The following is a 19,920-nucleotide window of genomic DNA, read 5'->3' as shown; positions in this document are numbered from 1 at the left end:
CCTCGGAGCATTCAGCATCCCCTCTTTACGCTGTGCGCTTCCCACAACAAGTCCGCACCGGCGGGACTCTTGGGGAAGCCAGAGGGCCCTGCACTCCAACTTCGCAGTCAGATGTGACTCTCATCCAGACAGTAAAACAGGAGGTTTATTAGACGACAGGAACACAGTCCAAAACAGAGCTTGTATGTACAAGAAAAAGGACACCTCAGTCAGGTCCATCTTGAGGCCAGGGAGGCCAGACCCCGGGTCTGGGCCTTCCTCTCTTTCCCCAGCCAGCTCTAAACTGAAACTTTCCATGCCCTCCTCTGGCCTTTGTCTCTTTCCTGGGCCAGAGACCACCTGATCTCTTTGTTCTCTTCAGTTGGCACCTTTGCAGAGAGGGGACCCAGGCCATCAGTTGCCAGGAGACAGGGTGTCAGCCGTTCTCTGTGCAGACCTCTGCTCCTCTAGGGCTCTGCAACAATCATACACCCTTAACCCACCTACCTAGATACTTTTTTTTTTAATGAAATTTCACACTAATATTTTGTATAAGGAACATAACAAATGTACCTCCTAGCTAATTAAGTCTGTATTAGCAGTATAGCATGTTGGTATGCTCCCTCCTCCCCCTGAATCTAGACAAAAGGCATGGTTGCATCACTAGGATCACTCTGAAACCAGAGTGTCACAGAAATACAGTACACAAGGTCCAAATACAAAAGATCCCCAAAGAAGAAATGAAGTCAAGGATTTCTGCAATGAACAGAGAAGCCATCAGTAAGAAGCTAGACCTGAGCACCCACTAAACACCCAGAGGCAAGACTAAACGTTGTCCGTGATAGAGTGGCACCACCATCAGTCAGTGTAAATGCACACACTTGGAATTCGCGAAATGCAAGAATTTTGAATGTAGCTCTCCCATATGTTTCTCTGACACACTACTAAGGATAGTAGAGACACGAGTAGTGACAAAGCATGTACAGGTTGTTTCCAACAAAGGTATTCGACGCTAAGCTTATCTATTAAAGAGTGATAGACCTACAGGCAAGTTCATGAGGGGTTGACATCAAGAATATTTTGTCATATGATTTGGATCCTTTACCAATGTCAATGTTCACGGACTCTGGTGACCTGAAGATTGCCATGGCTAAGTCTACCTAAAGAAGCAGCTGCAGACAGAGGGGTCAGTAAGACATATTCACAAGACACCTGCACAGTCATTGGTGGTTCTGCAGTTCTTTGGGTAGTACAGGTTAGCAAGTAGTATCATCAAGGACTCTGTGATCCATTTCAGAGTCTGCGTTGAACACAAGCTTGCAACAGGTCATGTATACCTTGTCGTTGACAGGTACAAAAACTTCAGCGCAAAGAGTGGCACAAGATGTAGCAGAGCTACAGAAGCAAGCAGAGCGCATCAGTTCACTAGAAGTACACAGCTACCTCCACAGAAAGTTGTCTTGATGGTTACTGAAATTCAGAAACAATTGATGACATAATTTGTACAAAACTCATTTAAGACCAGAAGTTTCACTAGTGACGCACACATTATTAGCTTGCACTTTAATCAAAGGTAGAGACAACACTCCAATTAAAATAAACCAACGAGGTGTGGTAATCAACAGGGGAGATACAGCCACCTCACATGAGGAAGCTGACAACATCTTTGTACAACAAATTGTGGTGATTGCAAAAGAGAAACTGGTGGAAATATCAGTATTATCAGATGATGCTGATGTATTTGTCTTACTCTTGCACCATTACCTTGAACAGGGCCTCGCATCTTTAGTGAATATGGACCAGTTAAAGAGAGAGCTGTAACAGACATTTGTGCTACTTCAGAGGAACACCAGAACATTGTACCAGGACTGTTAGCTGCTCATGTACTTTCAGGCTGTGATACAACAGTTTCCTGTTTTGGTCCCAGTAAAGGCACTGTGTTGAAGATCTTGTGAGTTGGATACTGCCTCTCTCTGTGGTGACATCAATGCATCATGGGCAGCAAAAATTGGCAAAGGTACCACATGAAGACCAAAACTCAGTTCCTTATCACCACCAGCTGAAACATTTATAGGAAATGTAAAATGAACACATCTTCAGGCATATATGTGGGAAAAGTGCTTTGGTCCCAGACGCACCACTGCTTGATCCGCTGCAGTATGGATGGATATGTGATGACAGTTCCAAGTCTATTTTCAAAAACTCTACCAGACAATGTTGTGCTTGGTCCCAGATACTCTAAAGTTAATAAAGTGCTCTTGTGCGGGTGATTCACCTGGTAAATCTGAGATGTGGCTGCAGCAGCGACAAACCAGCATGTACCATAATCTGTGGATGCCAAGGAGGTGTGGTATGTGTTGCAATTTCCTGACAAAATCAGCATTAGCATTTGCAGATGAAAACAGCAGTGACAAGAAGTGACATGTATTACTCATATTGGGATGCTCAGTTGTAGTTTGAATGAGAGAACACTAATAATTATGCTAAAATTATTATAATTTGTTGAATACGTTTCTAATTTGAATATTTTTCACATTAAAATGGGGTCACTGTATCGAATAAAAATTAAGGTCTGTGCTATACCACCAAGCCTCCTCTTATACCCTTATTATTCACATATGTATTATTGATTTATATTGCAAATATTAAATACATGTTTTTCATATATTAGAACTCTTCTGCTTTGATTTTTTTATGCCCCATTTCATCCCACCCCTCACCACATTTCTTACATAATCTTACTGATTATGCAAGAGGTATGGTGAGGGTGGGATGAAATGTTGGTCTTTCAACATGCTTAAAAGCAATAGTGTCATCAGGTGGATTCTTAATGTATGATCTTGACATACAAAATAAAGCGTGGACCCTAAAGCAAGGTTGACTACAGTGGCTGCTGGACTATCTACTCTGTTTTCCCAGATGAGAATGGAAAATACATGTTTGCATAGAGGAATGTTTGTCTGTTTTGCTAAATCTGTTAGTATATTCAGTTAGTATTTTTTAGTTTTGGGAAGCTATAGTACTGGGATTTTCCACAGATGGGCAGTCCTAGTCCCAGGCTGGCCATCACTCTTTGCTCTGCCTCTAGGGAGAAGGGAAAGCTCCACAGTACAGACTGTTGGCCATAAGTATTAAAAAGAAAATTCACACGTAAGAAGGAAATCTTCCTTTTTACAAGCCTACAGACAGTTCTTACATTTTTCAGATGGATGGCACCATTTTTCTTTTCTCAACTTTGGTCAACCTGACTTTTGACCTGACTTGTGTTCCCAGGGTCTCTTTCAAGATCATGGTGGGCAACAATATTGGCTTTAGGTAAGAAGGAAATTCACTTATCTCTTCCTGGAAAATGTTCTTCTCATCAAGGTTCTGTACAGTGGCAAAGTTGAAGGAAATACACAAAATAATATGGTTCCTGGAGTGTTTTGGATTCAAGACAGACACATGGTGCCAGGAAAGTTGATCTCAGACCTCTGTTGAGGAAGAATACAATCAGGTACAAGAAGATCTTATCTCAGATGAATGTTAATAGAAGATGAAGATGGCTATAATGGAAACAAGCAGTGTCACAGAAACAAAAATACAATTCTTGTTGTACCTTATTGGGAATGCCGATGTCCCACATTGGCATACTTCAATGATCCAGAATTCATGTGATACTTATACAGTAATTCTGGGCATTCCCTTTACATCTTACTGTATCTGATCCATTGGCAGAGATCTAACTCCAGTTGTATATTCTCTGCTCCCTCAACTGGTAAATAAAGAGAATCAGATTTTGTTTTTTAAAGTGATCTCCCTGTTTCAGTTCAGGAAATGAATACCAGAAATAGATAGCATAGCATCTATCTGCTAGAATACAATGGTTCACTGAGGTAGTGGAGCACTATTTCCTCCATGAATAACAGACATGCACTAGTCATGACAATCAGTATGTCTGGGAAGGTTTTTAAATAAGTGCGAAGAACATGAGTAGCCCTATTCCAGAAAGAAAATTTCCGGTTCTGGGTGGAGCAAGGTTTCCTATCTCTTTGTGAGAGAGGAGAGATTATCCATTGGTTAGGGCACTTGCTTAGGACTTGGAGACATGAGTTCAATTCCCTTCTCTGCCACAGACTTCCTAAGTGACTTTGAGCAAGTCACTTAGCCTGTCTGTGCCTCAATTTGCCCTCAGTAAAATGGGGATAATTGTACTCTGTCCTCACAGGGATGTTGAGGATATATACATTTAAAAATTGAGGTGCTCAGATACCGTGATAAAGGAGGTGCCATAAAAGTACCTTACATATAGATATGTGCACTACCCCTTAAGGGGGAAGATTGGCAGAGTGGCAGCTGCACCCAGAAATATCTCACTTATTGAAAGTCAATGTTGTGTGCTGCTGATAGCACAGGTAACCTTAATTCTGGCACGTCCTAACTTTTGAGTACTTGACTTTACAACCGTAATGTTCTTTTAATGTAGTTTATATGCAATTTCCTAAATTTTTGAAAAAGCAAACGGAAAAAACTGACTTCATCATGTGTCATGATGTTGACACCCTCATGTGTGATCAGTAGAGTTGGAACCTTTAGCCCCACCACATAGGTCTCTGCTACTAGAACTGACGGGATAGCAGTAATAAGTGATCATCAGCCACCAGCACTAGAGGGGGATGGGGCACTTTGCGAGTGGATTTGACCGATATTTGTTGACAGAGGAATCCTAAGACTTAGGAATCTTCAGTTCTACTTCCAGGATCTTGTGCTCTAGTAATCAGACGCTTCTGCTCATTTTCCCCAAGTTTTGACTTTGCAACCCTAATGTTCTCTTAGTGAGTGTGTGTGTGTGTGTGTGTGTGTGTACACATGATATAGGATGTTATGCATTTTGGATGTCCAACAATTAAGAATGATCCTGCTTGCCATCCTGTAAGTAGACTCGTATGATGATCCCCTTGTAATGGGTCTGTGGACCTTAGCTTGAAGTAGAATTGGAAAATATTTGTCCTTACCTGAAAACTTATTTTATTTTGAGTAATAAGGTTCACAGATCTGACATGCCGTGGAAAGAAATGGATCATACAGAACAGAGATGAAAATAATCATCCAGGAATTTGGGTTTGTCATCATTACTGGAATTTACCATGCTTTGTGGCAGGAGATACTGTACATTGTCCTCAAAATATAGTTAACACAATATATGAGTTCCTGGCAATGAAAGCTAGCTAAACTAGAGGGAATTTCGGGGTGTGTGGGGGTGGGCATTCCACTATTTCCAGTGACTGACAGGTCTGGCTCTACATCCAAGCTGAGGTACGTACCCATTGTATGGATCTGTTAAACTTACTCTTCAGAGACAGGAAATCTTGAGGTAAGCGCAGATAAGTGTGTCCTGATCACAAGATATGTTCAGATGAATGCTAGATTTATATCAGTTGAAGAAAATCCTGCTTTCTTTGGTTTTGTTTTGGTGGATGAGCAAGATCACTCAGACAGCTCCTTTCAACTCTGTCTTCCAAAAATTTTCTGTGTTAAATTGCAACACAGAGTTTTAATTCTGCAGGTTTAATGATATTTGGTTTTTATAAAATGGAAATGCTTTGAATGTATGTTTCAGTATGATCATGAAAGTTGTTTGAATAGAACTCCCTGTTCTTATGCTGATTGCAGTATTTTTCTGAGCCAATCAAAGAGAAACGTGTTAGAGTACAAACATGGTAGAATAGGCGTCTTTGGTGTAATGTGTTTGGTAATACAATACTAACATGAAGCTTTTCTTTTAAGGGAGCAACTGTAATGGAAATTAGAAAACAATACCGTGCACTGTCGCTAAAATACCATCCAGATAAAGGAGGAGATGAGGTTATGTTCATGAGGATTGCAAAGGCTTATGCAGCGTAAGTTCCTGGCTATTTCATAGAATAGGAGATTGGGATCGGTGGGTGGGAGGGAAATCAAAATATAACTGTAGGATATTAGCAGAGACTGACTTTGATATCATCTATGAATACTAATTCAATTAAATACATAATAAAGGTCAGCTGCTTTTCAGTTTGACAGCTGACTCATTTACTATCCAACTGAATTGTTTCTAGCAATATGCTCTAACATCTTAATTTTGATTAAATTTCGACTTCACATAGTTGATATGGTGAGATACTTTCTATTATGTAAAGTTAAAGATTGTGTTGAACAAAATAAGTAGTCTTGCTTTAAACTAAATTTCAGAATTGCCATAAAAGGGTAATTATTTGATATCCAAGTTTTGGTTTTGAAGCATCAATGTACTGTTTCTGTTCATTTTCATCTGGCAATAAAGATAGATATGACCAAAGAGAGAGAGAGACATTGTTTCAATTCTTCTGCTTTCATCCACTAATGGAGACATCTCATTTTGACCTCTGACTCATTTCCTTTGGAACACTCCCTCACCACTTTCTTTACCTCTAGTGTCTTCTTGCCTGGCTTGTTCTCCAGACCATTGAACTTCATGCTGGCTTATATCTCTGATTTAATGGCCTTCTCAAATTATCCCAGTAGTTTTTAAGTGACTCTCGCTAAATCCTTTTTTCTCCACTGCATCGCTTCTAGTCGTTCCTCAGCTAACACCTTTATGGTTTTTGATATGATGTGTAATGAAGCCTTGGTAGACCACCACCAAAGGATGTAGTCTACATTCTGTTTTAATAAAGGAAATATTTCCAAAATTGAAGTGTGTATTCTAACATTATTCGAACACTGAATCTTAAGATAGGCTTAATTTTCTCTCTCTTGAAGACAATCCAAGGACCATCCTTGGGCGGTCTTCATGAGAGAGATAAAATTAAGCCTAACAAAGTGGCCTTTAAATAAAGGTTAAAAAGAAGCGTCCTAAATGTTTTATATATGGTAAAATGACTATTTAAGATGAATTGTGTATCAGAAGTGATCCTTAGAGCAGGTTTTGTTGTAGAACAGGAGACAGAGCGTTTGCTGGGGCCAGCCCAAAACTATGGAATGAGCTCACACAGGAACTAAAGACCATCACAAATCTCATCACCCTCTGACCGAAGTGCAAAGCATGTTCCTTTGTTCTTGATTTCTCTAATATAAGCACACGGTATGTGCATTTAAAAAAAAATTGAAATGGACACTTCATGCACCTCTACCTCTGGAGAAAGGACAAGAGAACAAACGCGTGACAGATGTTAGTCACGTTGTTTAATGCACTACTTAAATGCACTCAGATGCTAAGAGGATTGATCCTACTTTAAGAGCCTGATATAGGATAGAGAAGAAGACAAGTTTCCGTGTTAAATGCTTTACTTAAATGTTGATTTTTGTCAAAATTCTAGATGTTTAATAGGGTATTTTGAGGAAAGTTGTTCCTTGTTCCAGTGGTAAACTTTCTAAGTGACAGTGGCTAGCCAGGTGGCCTGTTACAGATTCAGTAATATCTTGTTTTAAATCACTGTTTCAAATCACATTTGAAATCTGTAAATTAAGCACAGCTAGAGTACATAACCATATGTTCATGGTGGAGCCAGAGCATAGATACCAGATGGTGCCCAAAAAATTGGTATCCAGTGAGTAGTCTGGCAGAGGGGGGTTATAAAATGTCCTGCTTTATCTGTATTCAGTGTGCTGCCAAAGCTGTGGATTTTGAGTGGCTGCTTTTTAAAACGAGTCTGTTTTGTTTTTGCTCAGTTTATCTGGTATTGTTTGGACAGCTAGGATTAACTTCCTTAAACTCAGTGTCTGTGTGATACTAAATTAATGGAACTTTGTGGCTGAGAATTTAAACACATGTCAAGATAGTTTTATTTTCCAGAATGACTGTCATACCCCTTGCACATACATAATTTGTATTTGTCTTAATATAAATTGTGCAGTGTGACTGAGTTATTGTTGTGTGGGAACCATAACCTTAAAAATCTTGACGTGTGCATTTAATTTCTCAACCATTAACTTAGTTTTTGTGCTGAATTATGTGCAATGTGAGTTTCAAATGGATGGGTCTCCAGATGTATTTATATAGCTGAACCTCTGCACCCTAATGTGGCTCTTTTCTTTTCTTTTTTTTTTTTTTAAGTCACTTATGTACATGAGTTTCAAACACACACAACTTTTATTTTAAAATTAGTTTTTTTCAGGTCAGAGGAACCTGTCACTGAGCTGCAGAACTGCCTTGGAAAGCTGTAGCTGTTGGGGGTGCATGAATGATCTTGCATGAAGTTGATGTTAACACTCCACTCTGTTTAAGGAGGTGCACCTCCAACTGCCCCAGTGCCTTCTGTGTAGCAGAGAACTAAATGGAATGCGCCTTTGTGTCCATGGGAGAGATTTTTGTAGTCTAGTTCTTTTAATATTTGCAAATAGTTTGTGTTAGTGTAGAATAGAATAGCATGGTGTGTGTAGCTGCCTGTTTGGTGTATCCTGAGCCCTGTAAGTGCATCAAGAACTGCACTTCCTGCTCTTCAATAATTCTGGAGACATATTTGAGCTCTTATGCATGGATGAGCACCTCTCTGTGTCATTATGCAATGTGCCACTCTTTATATGAGAAGGGAGAGACATCCGAAGCTGAGATGTACTTGGCTTCTCAAAGCCTTTAACCTATTACTCTGGAAAGTCTCTTGGTAGGGAGTATACCAGCCTCCATGTCAAGGTCCTCTAAGGTACATCCAAGGATGCAATTTCTCATCCAGGGATCAGTGCCACTCTCTGTATTGAGTCAGCTAAGCCAAAAGTGGCATCAAAAACATCATGGATGATGCCCAGACTACTCGCTGGACACCAATATTTGGGCTCTATGTGGTATCTGTACTCTGGCTCCACTTTTGCAGGTCTCTTCTGCAATCCCTCAACGTGAGAGAAAGGAGAACATTTGGCCTCACTAGACAGCCATAAGCATTATCATCATCATCATTCCTCCTCCTATCTGCATCTGACAACATGGGGGCCCTAGAGATTCTTGACCTGCACTAACATCACCTGCCCTTCAATGCTTCTTTGAAGCCAGATGTTTTGTCACTTGTAAATCTGGATAATTCACCTGTGCAGACGCTGGTAACGTCATCAGTATCTCCATGCCTGAGGAGGGGTCTTCCGTCGAGGCTATGCCTCTGTATGCAGTTTGACTCAACAGTTACTGACTGGTTTCCGTCCAGAATGTTCTGAGGAAGATGGGATCCCTTTGAAATTGAACCTGGAAGGTCCACTACCTTGTTCAATAGAGCCTCGTCACCTTTCTTTTCCTAAATGCAGAAGTCTGGAGGGCTCTTGTTCAGGGCCTTCTCCAGCTCCTCTTGTGGCCATACAATCAGGACTCCCTACTGGAAGTTGCCAAGCCTAACCTCGTGCTGAACTCAGCACTTTGATTAACACTAGCATCAAAGCCCTTTATAGTATCCTTTCTTTGCTTGACACCCCTGCCTCTACTGGTGTTCATTTTTCAGTTGCTGCCAAATTCAGCACCACTGGATCCACAAGAGGAATTGCTTCTATCATATGAGTGGGATGAGACCCCCACTCTGAGGGATGGTACAAAGCTCCTGTCAAAGAATGTACAAATGGTATCTCACGGAGGATCAGATTGACACCTCATAATTTTCTCCACCTGATAATCAGAGGCAATTCCAATTGCCTTTGGAGAGAATGTCTAGTACCTTCCAGTATCAAGTGGATGTGTTGGCATTGGAGTAACCTGATCCCTTCTTTGATATTTTCCGACTACAAACTAAAGAGAAGCAGGCCATCCCTATCATTTCAAGTGTCCTAAATCTGATCAAGGATATTTTGCTCTCTCCTTTTTTCCTTTCTACTAGCACCCAAGGGAGCTCACGGGAGGTGCCGGGTGCCAAGTGAGAGGCATCAGTTTCTACTCCACCACCCTGGAGCTAATACCATGATGGTTCCACAGCAAAGGAGGCAGCCAGAGGTAACAAAGCTTCTCACTCTACCCCTTCAGAAAGGGAAGAATGCAGACTAGGTGCCTGGGCAAACAATTTAAGAAGGTACCTTGGGTTAAGATCTGCAAGCCTCCTGAATCCCAGGAAAATATTAAAGACCTTCCTTTCAAAGGCATGGGCTTCTTCAGTGGCAGGACTGATGACACTGGAAAAGATTACCACAAAATTTGCTGCCATGTCCTTGGGCATGATTCGGTCCATGACCTCTATCCTAAGGAGAGCTTCCTACCTGTCATGTCATCGCCAATAGCGGTCAACGTCTCTGCAACGGTAGCAGATACAGCCTCAAGGGGGCAATGATTGCCTTCTTCCAAAGTGGCTGTTAGCAAACTGTCATAACAGAATAGGAGTTGGATACCTTGTTATACATCAGCTCAGCCTGGGACATCAGGTTCCAAGCAGCAGTTTTGATGGGATGGTCAAGAGCTGCGTGATGAAATGTGTTACTGCTCCAATCCTCCCTCCCTTCTCTCTCCTGTTTTTACATTGTCTGGTGCAGGTTACTTTATATTGTTGGGTACCAGACACAATCCAATAGGTTACTCTATTCAATTCTGCACCAAACCACATTGCTTTCATCCCCCTCCTCCCTCTCTTGAGGGTCCGATCTTGTAAGAAAGTCCTGCTAAAAGGAAGTGAGTCCCCTCCTACAAAAGAGAGCCAAAGAGGGAAGTGTCAAGAAATTGATCAAAACATTCAAGTTCAGGGTGCTCACCCCAGGAGACATCATTCCTTACTTATTCAGGGGGATTGGCAGGTGGCTTTTAAAAGAATCCTACTACTTTCTTGTGGCAATCAAATGCACACACCTCAAGTTTCTCAGGTTCCACGTGGGCACAGGTCGTCATTACCATTTCAGAGTCCTTCCATTAGGATTATCTACAGCCCTGAGAGTTCTTCACAAAGTCTCTATTATTAGTAGCTGCATATCTCAGGTGCCAGGGCACGTTCAGTTATCTGGCTCCTGATAGCCACTTATATCACAGAAGAGAGATCCTGCTGACATTACATGTGCAATCTCTTGCAGTCTCTGCTAATCAGCTGAGAGAAAAAACTGTGTAGATTGGACAGATGAATCACCTTCACTGGAGCAATCCTAGATTCCACAAGTCGGGGCCTTTCTCCCAGAAGAGATTTCTAAAAATAAGACTCCTTGATAATCCTCAAACACGCAGTACAAACCACACAGTTCTTAAGACTCCTAGGCCTGCAAGCTTCCTTGAACTCTGTTGCATCTTTTGCTCATTAGTATGGCCCTATCAAATTCACAACTGTGAAATTAGACCTCCCCCATGCAATCCAGCTATTTGAGGGGAGGAAGAGGGGCAGGAATGGGGCAATCCAGCTGGGGGCTCTTACTATTCACCAGGCTCCAACTGCTAGTCTGCCAGGCCGGGGAGGGATGGGACTTTCTCTTCCCCTGCATGGCCACTCTTGGGGGGAGATAAGACTCACCTCCAGGTACCTCTCTAGTTGCAGGAAGCTCTGCAATTATGCTGCCTTTAGAGCTGGACTCTGAGGGCAGCAGCCACGGAGATTCTTGCAGACGGAGAAGGTTCCTGGAGGTGGATCTGATCTCCCCCATGCTGCTGGGAGTGCCCCAACCAGGGGTTCCTAGCTGCTAGTCCCAGCCAGGCTGGGAGGGGACAGGACTTCGTCTTCTCCTGCCCGGCCGCTCTGGGGCGGAAGGTGGGGAGATCAGACCCTCCTCCAAGTACCTCCCTGGGCTGCAGGAAGCACTGTGGCTGCACTGCCTTCAGAGTCCAGCTCTGAGGGCACGCAGAAGTTACCCTCAGTTTTGCGCACACAGATAAGAGGTCTCATGATAAATTCCTGCTGGCCTGGAGCCAAACCCCTTTTACGTCTTCTCTCCCATCACCTTGATACCCAGGGTTATAAGGAAGTTGAGGTTCGACAGAGCCAGCAACTTGATAGTATCTGTGTGACTAGGCCTGCACCGGTACATCATCTGCAGGTGGCCAGGAAACTCTCATTACTGCTGCCTCTGTCTCCAGACCACCTATCTCAGCAGAAACGGAAAGTCCTACGTCCAAACTCAGAGATTCTCCCTCCAGCAGCATGGAGGAGATTAGTTTACTAGTTAGCATGGACTGCTTCTATACATAGAGGATTCAGGCCATTATTTTGCGTTTTAGAAAGAGTTCTGCCTTGAAGTGTTACAAATAGGGCTGGTCAAAACATTTCCATTGAAACTGTTTTTGACTTAACACATTTTTTTTCCTGAAAAGTGTGTGTGTTTTTCATTTGAAAATTTTGATATTTTTGTCAAAATATTTCAGTTGAAAACAAATACTTCAGCCAAAACTGGAAGTTGTAATTTGCTCCTCATGTGTCCATTCTCCTCTAGGGGCTAGGATCTCCATCTGGACTACATCTGCCATAGTGCAACACAGTCTCACCTCTTAGAGGAAGCTGTGCATGAGAGAATCCCTAGCTGTAGTCCACTGTGGGAGGCGTAGTCCAGTTGGGGTCCCAACCAATAGAAGAGGATGGGAAACATGAGGAGCACACTACAGCTCACACTTTTGCCTGAGGTATTTGAGTTTTCAGTGTAAAATTGAAATTTTATGTGGACAATCAATTAAAAGGTTTCATTTTCATCAAACTTTTTTGCAGAAAAGAACCCTTTTCTGGATTAGCTGTACTTGTAGACAGAAATGGAAATGATTTACCATTTGGAGTGATAGTAAAGACTCTCTCAAGTGGAAGTCCTGTTGTTTCTAAAGTATCTGTTACCCCTTAGGTCTCAGGGTTCAGCCTTAGTCTCCTTTAAGGTTCATTTGGCAATGTCTGCTCACCATGATTTTAAGAACAAACCTCTTCTCTCAACCCATGGTGTTCAGGTTCCTTAAGGGTATCATGAATGTTTCCCTACCATCAGAGAGAACCTCCAGTGTCTTGGTACTTAAATCGTGTTCTACCAAAGCTGTGGACTGTTGGTTTGAGTGCCTCTGCTCTTCCCAGTTAGGGTAGTATCTCCTGGATACTGCCTTTTAGGTAGCCAGGTCCCTCATCTAATTTCATAAGTCAAACCAACACTTAAGCTCTGCCTGGAAACCCTTAGGCAGCAAATGCAGACTCTGTGCTCTTGGTATAAAATGTCACATTCTGCATTAATTTAATGGGGCTAGTTTCTTCAAAAAGTTTTTGTTTTAAAGTACATGTAATGTCACCAATACCTACTTTGCATTGTTATGAATCTTCTCTGGCTTTGAGTGTTGAACCTACCTTTATTTTGGCCAGCATGTATTGATGTATAGCTTTTAAAGCTTATACTTTCCCCTCTGTCTCCTAAGTAACTGAAGACAGTACTACAGAATTCTGTGCCTTTCCAGGTGTGAGGAGCTGAAGATTAAGCTTAGAATTCAGATTCCTGTCTTCTCCTTTGTCATACATTCTGCTACTTTTAGGCCATCAAACCAAACCAGCTCTCAAATATACTTAATGGGGCTTGATACCACTTTTTTTTTTTAAATCTGTATTATTAATGATGCGGAGAAACTTACTGTACTTTCTACTAACTTGCTAACTTTTCTTTAAAATTAGTTTAACTGATGAAGAATCTCGAAAAAATTGGGAAGAATTTGGCAACCCAGATGGGCCACAAGGTAATAATGATAAGTGATATGATTTTTACTGTAGCTGTGGTGCCACAATCTGTGTAGTATCTCAGTCCCGTTGAGTCAGACTCATTTCTGAGTGTATGTAAAATACATTTTTTAATTTGGCTGAAGGAACTTGTCAGTTCTCAAAATGTAAAATTTTAGGAATAAGGGTTCTAGGATAGATGAGGAACCCAGAGAGGCTTTGCTAATTTAGAATTGTTGTTAGAACTTTGTTTCAGACAGCTTGCTAATTTCAGTAAGTATCCAGAGAGAATTACCACTAATTAACAAAATAGAGGGAATGAGGTGCAAACAAAAAATATAATCTTTTTAGTTGTCTTATAAACATTTCAAAAACATTTTCAGTTTTTAGTCAGTAACCTGTTTTCAAAAGTTTATTTATAACATGAGGTTCTGCTAAAGAGACATTGTAGCTTATAATGAAGTAAACAGCTTTCTGTAATCTTTAAATGTATGAAAGGAGGTCTTCCATTAAGTTGGACAATGTTATTCCAAAAATTCATGCCTGTACACTGTTATGGCTCTATACCGCCAGCACTTTGTTATAGAACTCCCATTGAGGTCAGTGGGAATGAATGTCCTGACAGTAGAGTCTTAAGGGTCAGATTCTGCCACGTTGACATTAAGGTGCTACTTCATAACATGAGTAAAGGTGACAATCCGGCCCTACATGAGGTGCTCAAAGTAATATTAGAACTGGTCACACTTTGCATTGTAGCATTAAGAGTACTACGATAATTTCCAGAACAAAAACCTTTTAATACAAATTTAAAGTGCAATAGAAATATGAAAACGTCAGGAAACTTTCAGTTAAGATTTCCCACACTAACAATAACTGTCGTACTTGGAAGTACAGTATATGTTACAATGGGGATAGGTGAACAAGGTCAGCAAAACAATAAAAAGACCCCCCCCCCCAAAATTTACCTTATCCCACAAAAGGTGAGTATGTTACAACTCTCTTCCCAGGTGTGATGGGGGCTCAGAGGACTGGGCGACCTTGTGGTTAGTGCACAGATACCCCTCTCCTGCAACCTGTCCACCACCCTTTGCCTCTGCTTCTGAGCACTTTTTAACCTGTTCCTCCCGTCGCACCAGGCTCCAACAGTAATGACATTCCATCATGTATAGTGTGCTTCCAAAACCTAAGATGCCACACTTTCCACATTTCCAAATACTTTGTACAGTCTGGAATGTGACTGCTAGGGAAGCCCAGACCAGGTCTAATTTAATGCTGGCATTGCAGCTACGTGGGTAATTGGCTGCAGATGCCATCAAAGACTCCTCTCACTAGAGAGGAAGACGTCAGGACTCCTCCAAAATGACTCTAGTAGATCACAAGGCATTGCTACTGAAGACTGAAGCCCTGTGAGTGGCCCCTCACCTCAGTTTCCCTCTTGAATTCATAGTAAATCCAATACAACCTGTCCTCCAGTACATCATGGTTTATTAACCGAGCCACACTGCAAGAGTCCCAGACCAAAAGTCCTACAACATAGTCCACATCAGCTCCATGCATGCAATCTTTAAAAACCCGGCTCTGTTCTCACCATCTTGCTGTCTTCCACCAGACCTGGACTCTTTCAGTTGTCCTCTGTCCCTCCACCAGGACAGCCAACCCAGGCCTTCCTTCTGGGGCACAACCCTGCTCTTCCCAGTGGGAGCTCATAGCATTTCCACAGGGACCTCTCCTGGTTCCTGTGGGGACCCAGCTTCATGGCAATGAGATGCTAGTGTATAAGCCCCTTGGCTGCTCCCTCCCTTCAGCCCTCTGCTCCAGCTTAGAGGCAGCAGGCATCTCCCTCTGCTTCTCCTTTCTGCCTTCAGCCCTCTAGCCCTGGTTTTCTCAGCCAGCAAACCCTTTGCTGCTCTTGTGCTTTCAGCCGTCTCCCAGGAACCTCTCTTCCTGACCAAACCAGTCTGCTCTGACCCTTTTAACTCACTCTTAAGTCTCTTGTAGCTTCCCAGATGCTGCTCCGCTCTCTTAATTAGCCCAAACAGGGAGTACCTGAGCTGGAATAGGAGAGCTGCGCTCAGTTTCCTTTAGTGGGCCAGCCATCCTGTTATAAATCGCTACTGATTTTATTTTGGGAAGGTATGGAAATGGATATTGTGTGGATATATCATGAGCTTGGAGACTTAGACTTTGCAGAAGACGTCTGTCTTATAAATAAATCAGTTTGAAGATATGCAATAAAAGACAGAGGTCTTAACGTTCATAACTTCAATTTTTGATTTACTGATAATTTACCTGCTGATGATTTTATCTACTTGGAAGGTGAAGCCTTGAGAAGCTGTTAATAAATTTATTTATCTGGGTGAGGTCATTCACCATAGTGCATGTTTGATGTAAAGTCCAGAATAGCTAAAGAAAATGCTGTATTTCAAAATCTCAATACCGTATGGAACTCCAGTGTGATTAGCAAAAAGACCCAACTTAAGATCTTTAGAAGCAACATCCTAAGCATCCTTATATATGGAACAGAGTCCTAGGGAAAAATGAGTCCATCCAGGACAAACTGAAGAGCTTTCAATGCAGGTGTCTGCATAGACTATTCAAAGTAAAATGAACTTCTAGAATAGGTAATGAAGAGTTCCTAGAATGGGCACAACTACATACAACAATGCAAGTAGAAAAGAAGAAGAGATGGACATATTTGGGATATCTTTTAGGAATCCCTGATAAGCTACCTAGACTAGCATTTCATTGGCAACGCAGCAAGAGATGGAGAGGCTGAGCAGAGGCATGTTCCATAGCACAATAATCACTGAAGTGGCATGATTAAATCTGAATATAAAAGACCTGGGAAAATCAAGCCCAGCAGTGTGGTGATTGGCACTGTTTGGCTTCTGCCTTATGTATCTGATGGTGCGGGATTGATGAGGATCTAATGTTATTTGGCAGCTAAAAAAAAAGTAGGGCTAATACCATGTGACCAGCCAGATTGCCGCAGACCACTTGTGGTCGATATACTATAGTTTGAGAGCCAATATTATAATGCATGTCTACATGAGGCGAGTTGAGGCTGGTTTGGAAACATTTAAATGAAAATTTCTATTTTTGGTTAAATGCAAAGTTACAGGTGAGAACTAACAAACCTTGTTGTTGGATTTTTTTTTTTTCCCTATTGCCCAGCTTTTCCCCTCAGTCATGGCTAAGTGTAATGTTTCCCACTTGTGGAATGCAATGTTGTTGCTGGAGACTTCAGGAGTAAGTCCTGCCCTTCTACTCAGGCCAGCAGGATTACTGCCTCTGGTGGTTAAACAGACTGGTGGGTCAGCTTCTCCTGGCCACTTTGTTGTAAAACATTTTTATTCCTTTTTGTTCAATAGCAAATTCATTTAAGCTTCTAGCTCCTCCCCTGAGCCAAGGAATCACTAAAACAGTGAGTTTCTAACTGTCTTGTTTTTCCAGTACAGCACCTGTTGAGCAGGCTCCTTTGTCCCCTACAGTGGCAGCAAAGAAGCCTTGTAAGCATTGAGCAAAGTCCAGAAGGTGCTATAGGCAGCTTTTTAGGATCCTCAGAGTGAGATCTGCTTTGCTGCCACAAACAGCCAGTAGTTGCTCTGCCAGTTCATGAGGCTTTGAGTTGCACGTTCGTGCCTGGCCCTTGAACCTGTCTGAAGCCTTTTGCCACCATGGGAAGGTTTGACCAAGAGTATGAGGATTACCTGTTGCAGCCTGCACAGAGTAACTGTCAAACTCCAAAGATTTCAGGTGCCAAAAGAGCAAAAGCAAAGCATCTTCATTGTAAGCCAGCCACGTGAGGAAATGCTACACATAAATTTCATTCTCAGTTATAGCCATTCACACCAAAAGATTTTCCTATATTTAAAAAGTAAAATGTGTTTAGTGGCAAGCAAGTGGCTTGTCATCTAGGGGTATGATTCTCACTTGAAGTGGGACGTCTTGGGTTATGTCCTGGTGAGACACTTTATGTGAGCGGTAATGAGCAATATCTCCTTACTCAGTGACTACAAGGAAGCTGTGTTACACTCATGCATAGCAATCAATCATATCAGATCACCTCTGTATCCAAATGTCGAGGTGTGAGGATGTTTGAGGAAACATTGGCAAAAAAAAAATAGCTGAATGTGTAGAAGCTACATCCCTCACTATCAAAACCAGCATAGCAATCTATTGGTCACTACCAACAATGCTTTTTTGCCTCTGTCTTCACAAACAAGGTCTGCTCCCAGACTACTGCACGGGGCAGCACAGCATGGGGAGGAGGTAACCAGCCCTCTGTGGGGAAAGAAGTGGTTCAGGACTATTTAGAAAAGCTGGATGACCACAAGTCCATGGGGCTGGATGCGCTGCATCCGAGAGTGCTAAAGGAATTGGCAGGTGTGATTGCAGAGCCATTGGCCATTACCTTTGAAAAATCATGGCGATCGGTGGAGGTCCTGGATGACTGGAAAAAGGCTAATGTAGTGTCCATCTTTAAAAAAGGGAAGAAAGAGGATCTGTGGAACTACAGGCCAGTCAGCTGCACCTCAGTCCCTGGAAAAATCATGGAGCAGGTCCTCAAGGAATCAGTTTTGAAGCACTTAGAGGAGAGGAAAGTGATCAGGAACAGTCAGCATAGATTCACCAAGGGCAAGTCATGCCTGACTAATCTAATTGCCTTTTATGATGAGATAACTCCCTCTGTGGATGAGGGAAAAGCAGTGGATGGGTTATTCCTCAACTTTACCAAAGCTTTTGATACAGTCTCCCACAGTATTCTTGCCAGCAAGTTAAAGTACTATGGGCTGGATGAATGGACTACAAGGTGAATAGAAAGCTGGCTAGATAGTCGGGCTCAACGGGTTGTGATCAATGGCTCCATGTCTAGTTGGCAGCCGGTATCAAGCGGAGTGCCCCAAGGGTCAGTCCTGGGGCCGGTTTTGTTCAATATCTTCATTAATGATCTGGAGGATGGTGTGGACTGCACCCTCAGCAAGTTTGCAGATGACACTAAACTGGGAGGAGTGGTAGATACACTGGAGGATAGGGATCAGATACAGAGGGACCTAGACAAATAAGAGGACTGGGCCATAGGAAATCTGTTAAGGTTCAACAGGGACAAGTACAGAGTCCTGCACTTAGGATGGAAGAATCCCATGCACTGCTACAGACTAGGGACCGAATGTCTCGACAGCAGTTCTGCAGAAAAGGACCTAAGGGTTCCAGTGGCCGAGAAGCTGGATATGAGTCAGTGTGTCCTTGTTGCCAAGAAGGCTAACGGCAATTTGGGCTGTATAAGTAGGGGCATTGCCAGCAGATTGAGGGACGTGATCATTCTCCTCTATTCAGCGTTGGTGAGGCCTCATCTGAAGTACTGTGTCTAGCTTTGGGCCCCACACTACAAGAAGGATGTGGAAAAATTGGAAAGCGTCCAGCAGAGGGCAACAAAAATGATTAGGGGGCTGGAGCACATGACTTATGAGGAGAGGCTGAGGGAACTGGGATTATTTAGTCTGCAGAAGAGAAGAATGAGGTGGGATTTGATAGCTGCTTTCAGCTATCTGAAAGGGGTTTTAAAGAGGATGGATCTAGACTGTTCTCAGTGGTAGCAGATGACAGAACAAGGAGTAATGGTCTCAAGTTGCAGTGGGAGAGTTTTAGGTTGAATATTGGGAAAAACTTTTTCACTAGGTGGGTGGTGAAGCACTGGAATGGGTTACCTAGAGAGGTGGTGGAATCTCCTTCCTTAGAGTTTTTTAAGGTCAGGCTTGAGGGGCCGGACGAGTTGCATCCGAGAGTGCTGAAGGAATTGGCGGCTGTGATTGCAGAGCCATTGGCCATTATCTTTGAAAACTCGTGGCGAACCGGGGAAGTCCCGGATGACTGGAAAAAGGCTAATGTAGTGCCAATCTTTAAAAAAGGGAAGGAGGAGGATCCTGGGAACTACAGGCCAGTCAGCCTCACCTCAGTCCCTGGAAAAATCATGGAGCAGGTCCTCAAAGAATCAATCTTGAAGTACTTGCATGAGAGGAAAGTGATCAGGAACAGCCAGCATGGATTCACCAAGGGAAGGTCATGCCTGACTAATCTAATCGCCTTTTATCATGAGATTACTGGTTCTGTGGATGAAGGGAAAGCAGTGGATGTATTGTTTCTTGACTTTAGCAAAGCTTTTGACACGGTCTCCCACAGTATTCTTGTCAGCAAGTTAAGGAAGTATGGGCTGGATGAATGCACTATAAGGTGGGTAGAAAGCTGGCTAGATTGTCGGGCTCAACGGGTAGTGATCAATGGCTCCATGTCTAGTTGGCAGCCGGTGTCAAGTGGAGTGCCCCAGGGGTCGGTCCTGGGGCCGGTTTTGTTCAATATCTTCATTAATGATCTGGAGGATGGTGTGGATTGCACTCTCAGC

At 42.6% G+C, this 19,920-nt stretch overlaps 1 protein-coding gene across 3 annotated transcripts in view; it reads left to right on the top strand.

Annotated features, from left to right (window-relative positions):
* SEC63 (SEC63 protein translocation regulator) overlaps positions 1–19,920 on the top strand; it is a 102,970-nt gene that overhangs the window by 28,250 nt on the left and 54,800 nt on the right. For all 3 annotated transcript variants that reach the window (XM_077812898.1, XM_077812896.1, XM_077812897.1), the window contains 2 exons: positions 5,746–5,858; positions 13,479–13,540. In XM_077812898.1, the coding sequence (XP_077669024.1) occupies positions 5,746–5,858; positions 13,479–13,540 (175 nt within the window). The remainder of the gene's footprint in view (positions 1–5,745; positions 5,859–13,478; positions 13,541–19,920) is intronic.

Source organism: Eretmochelys imbricata, chromosome 3 (genome assembly GCF_965152235.1).
Source record: "Eretmochelys imbricata isolate rEreImb1 chromosome 3, rEreImb1.hap1, whole genome shotgun sequence".
NCBI classification, from domain to species: domain Eukaryota; kingdom Metazoa; phylum Chordata; order Testudines; family Cheloniidae; genus Eretmochelys; species Eretmochelys imbricata.
The sequence above is the reverse complement of the archived record's forward strand: the minus strand, read 5'-3'. Positions and strand labels throughout refer to the sequence as shown.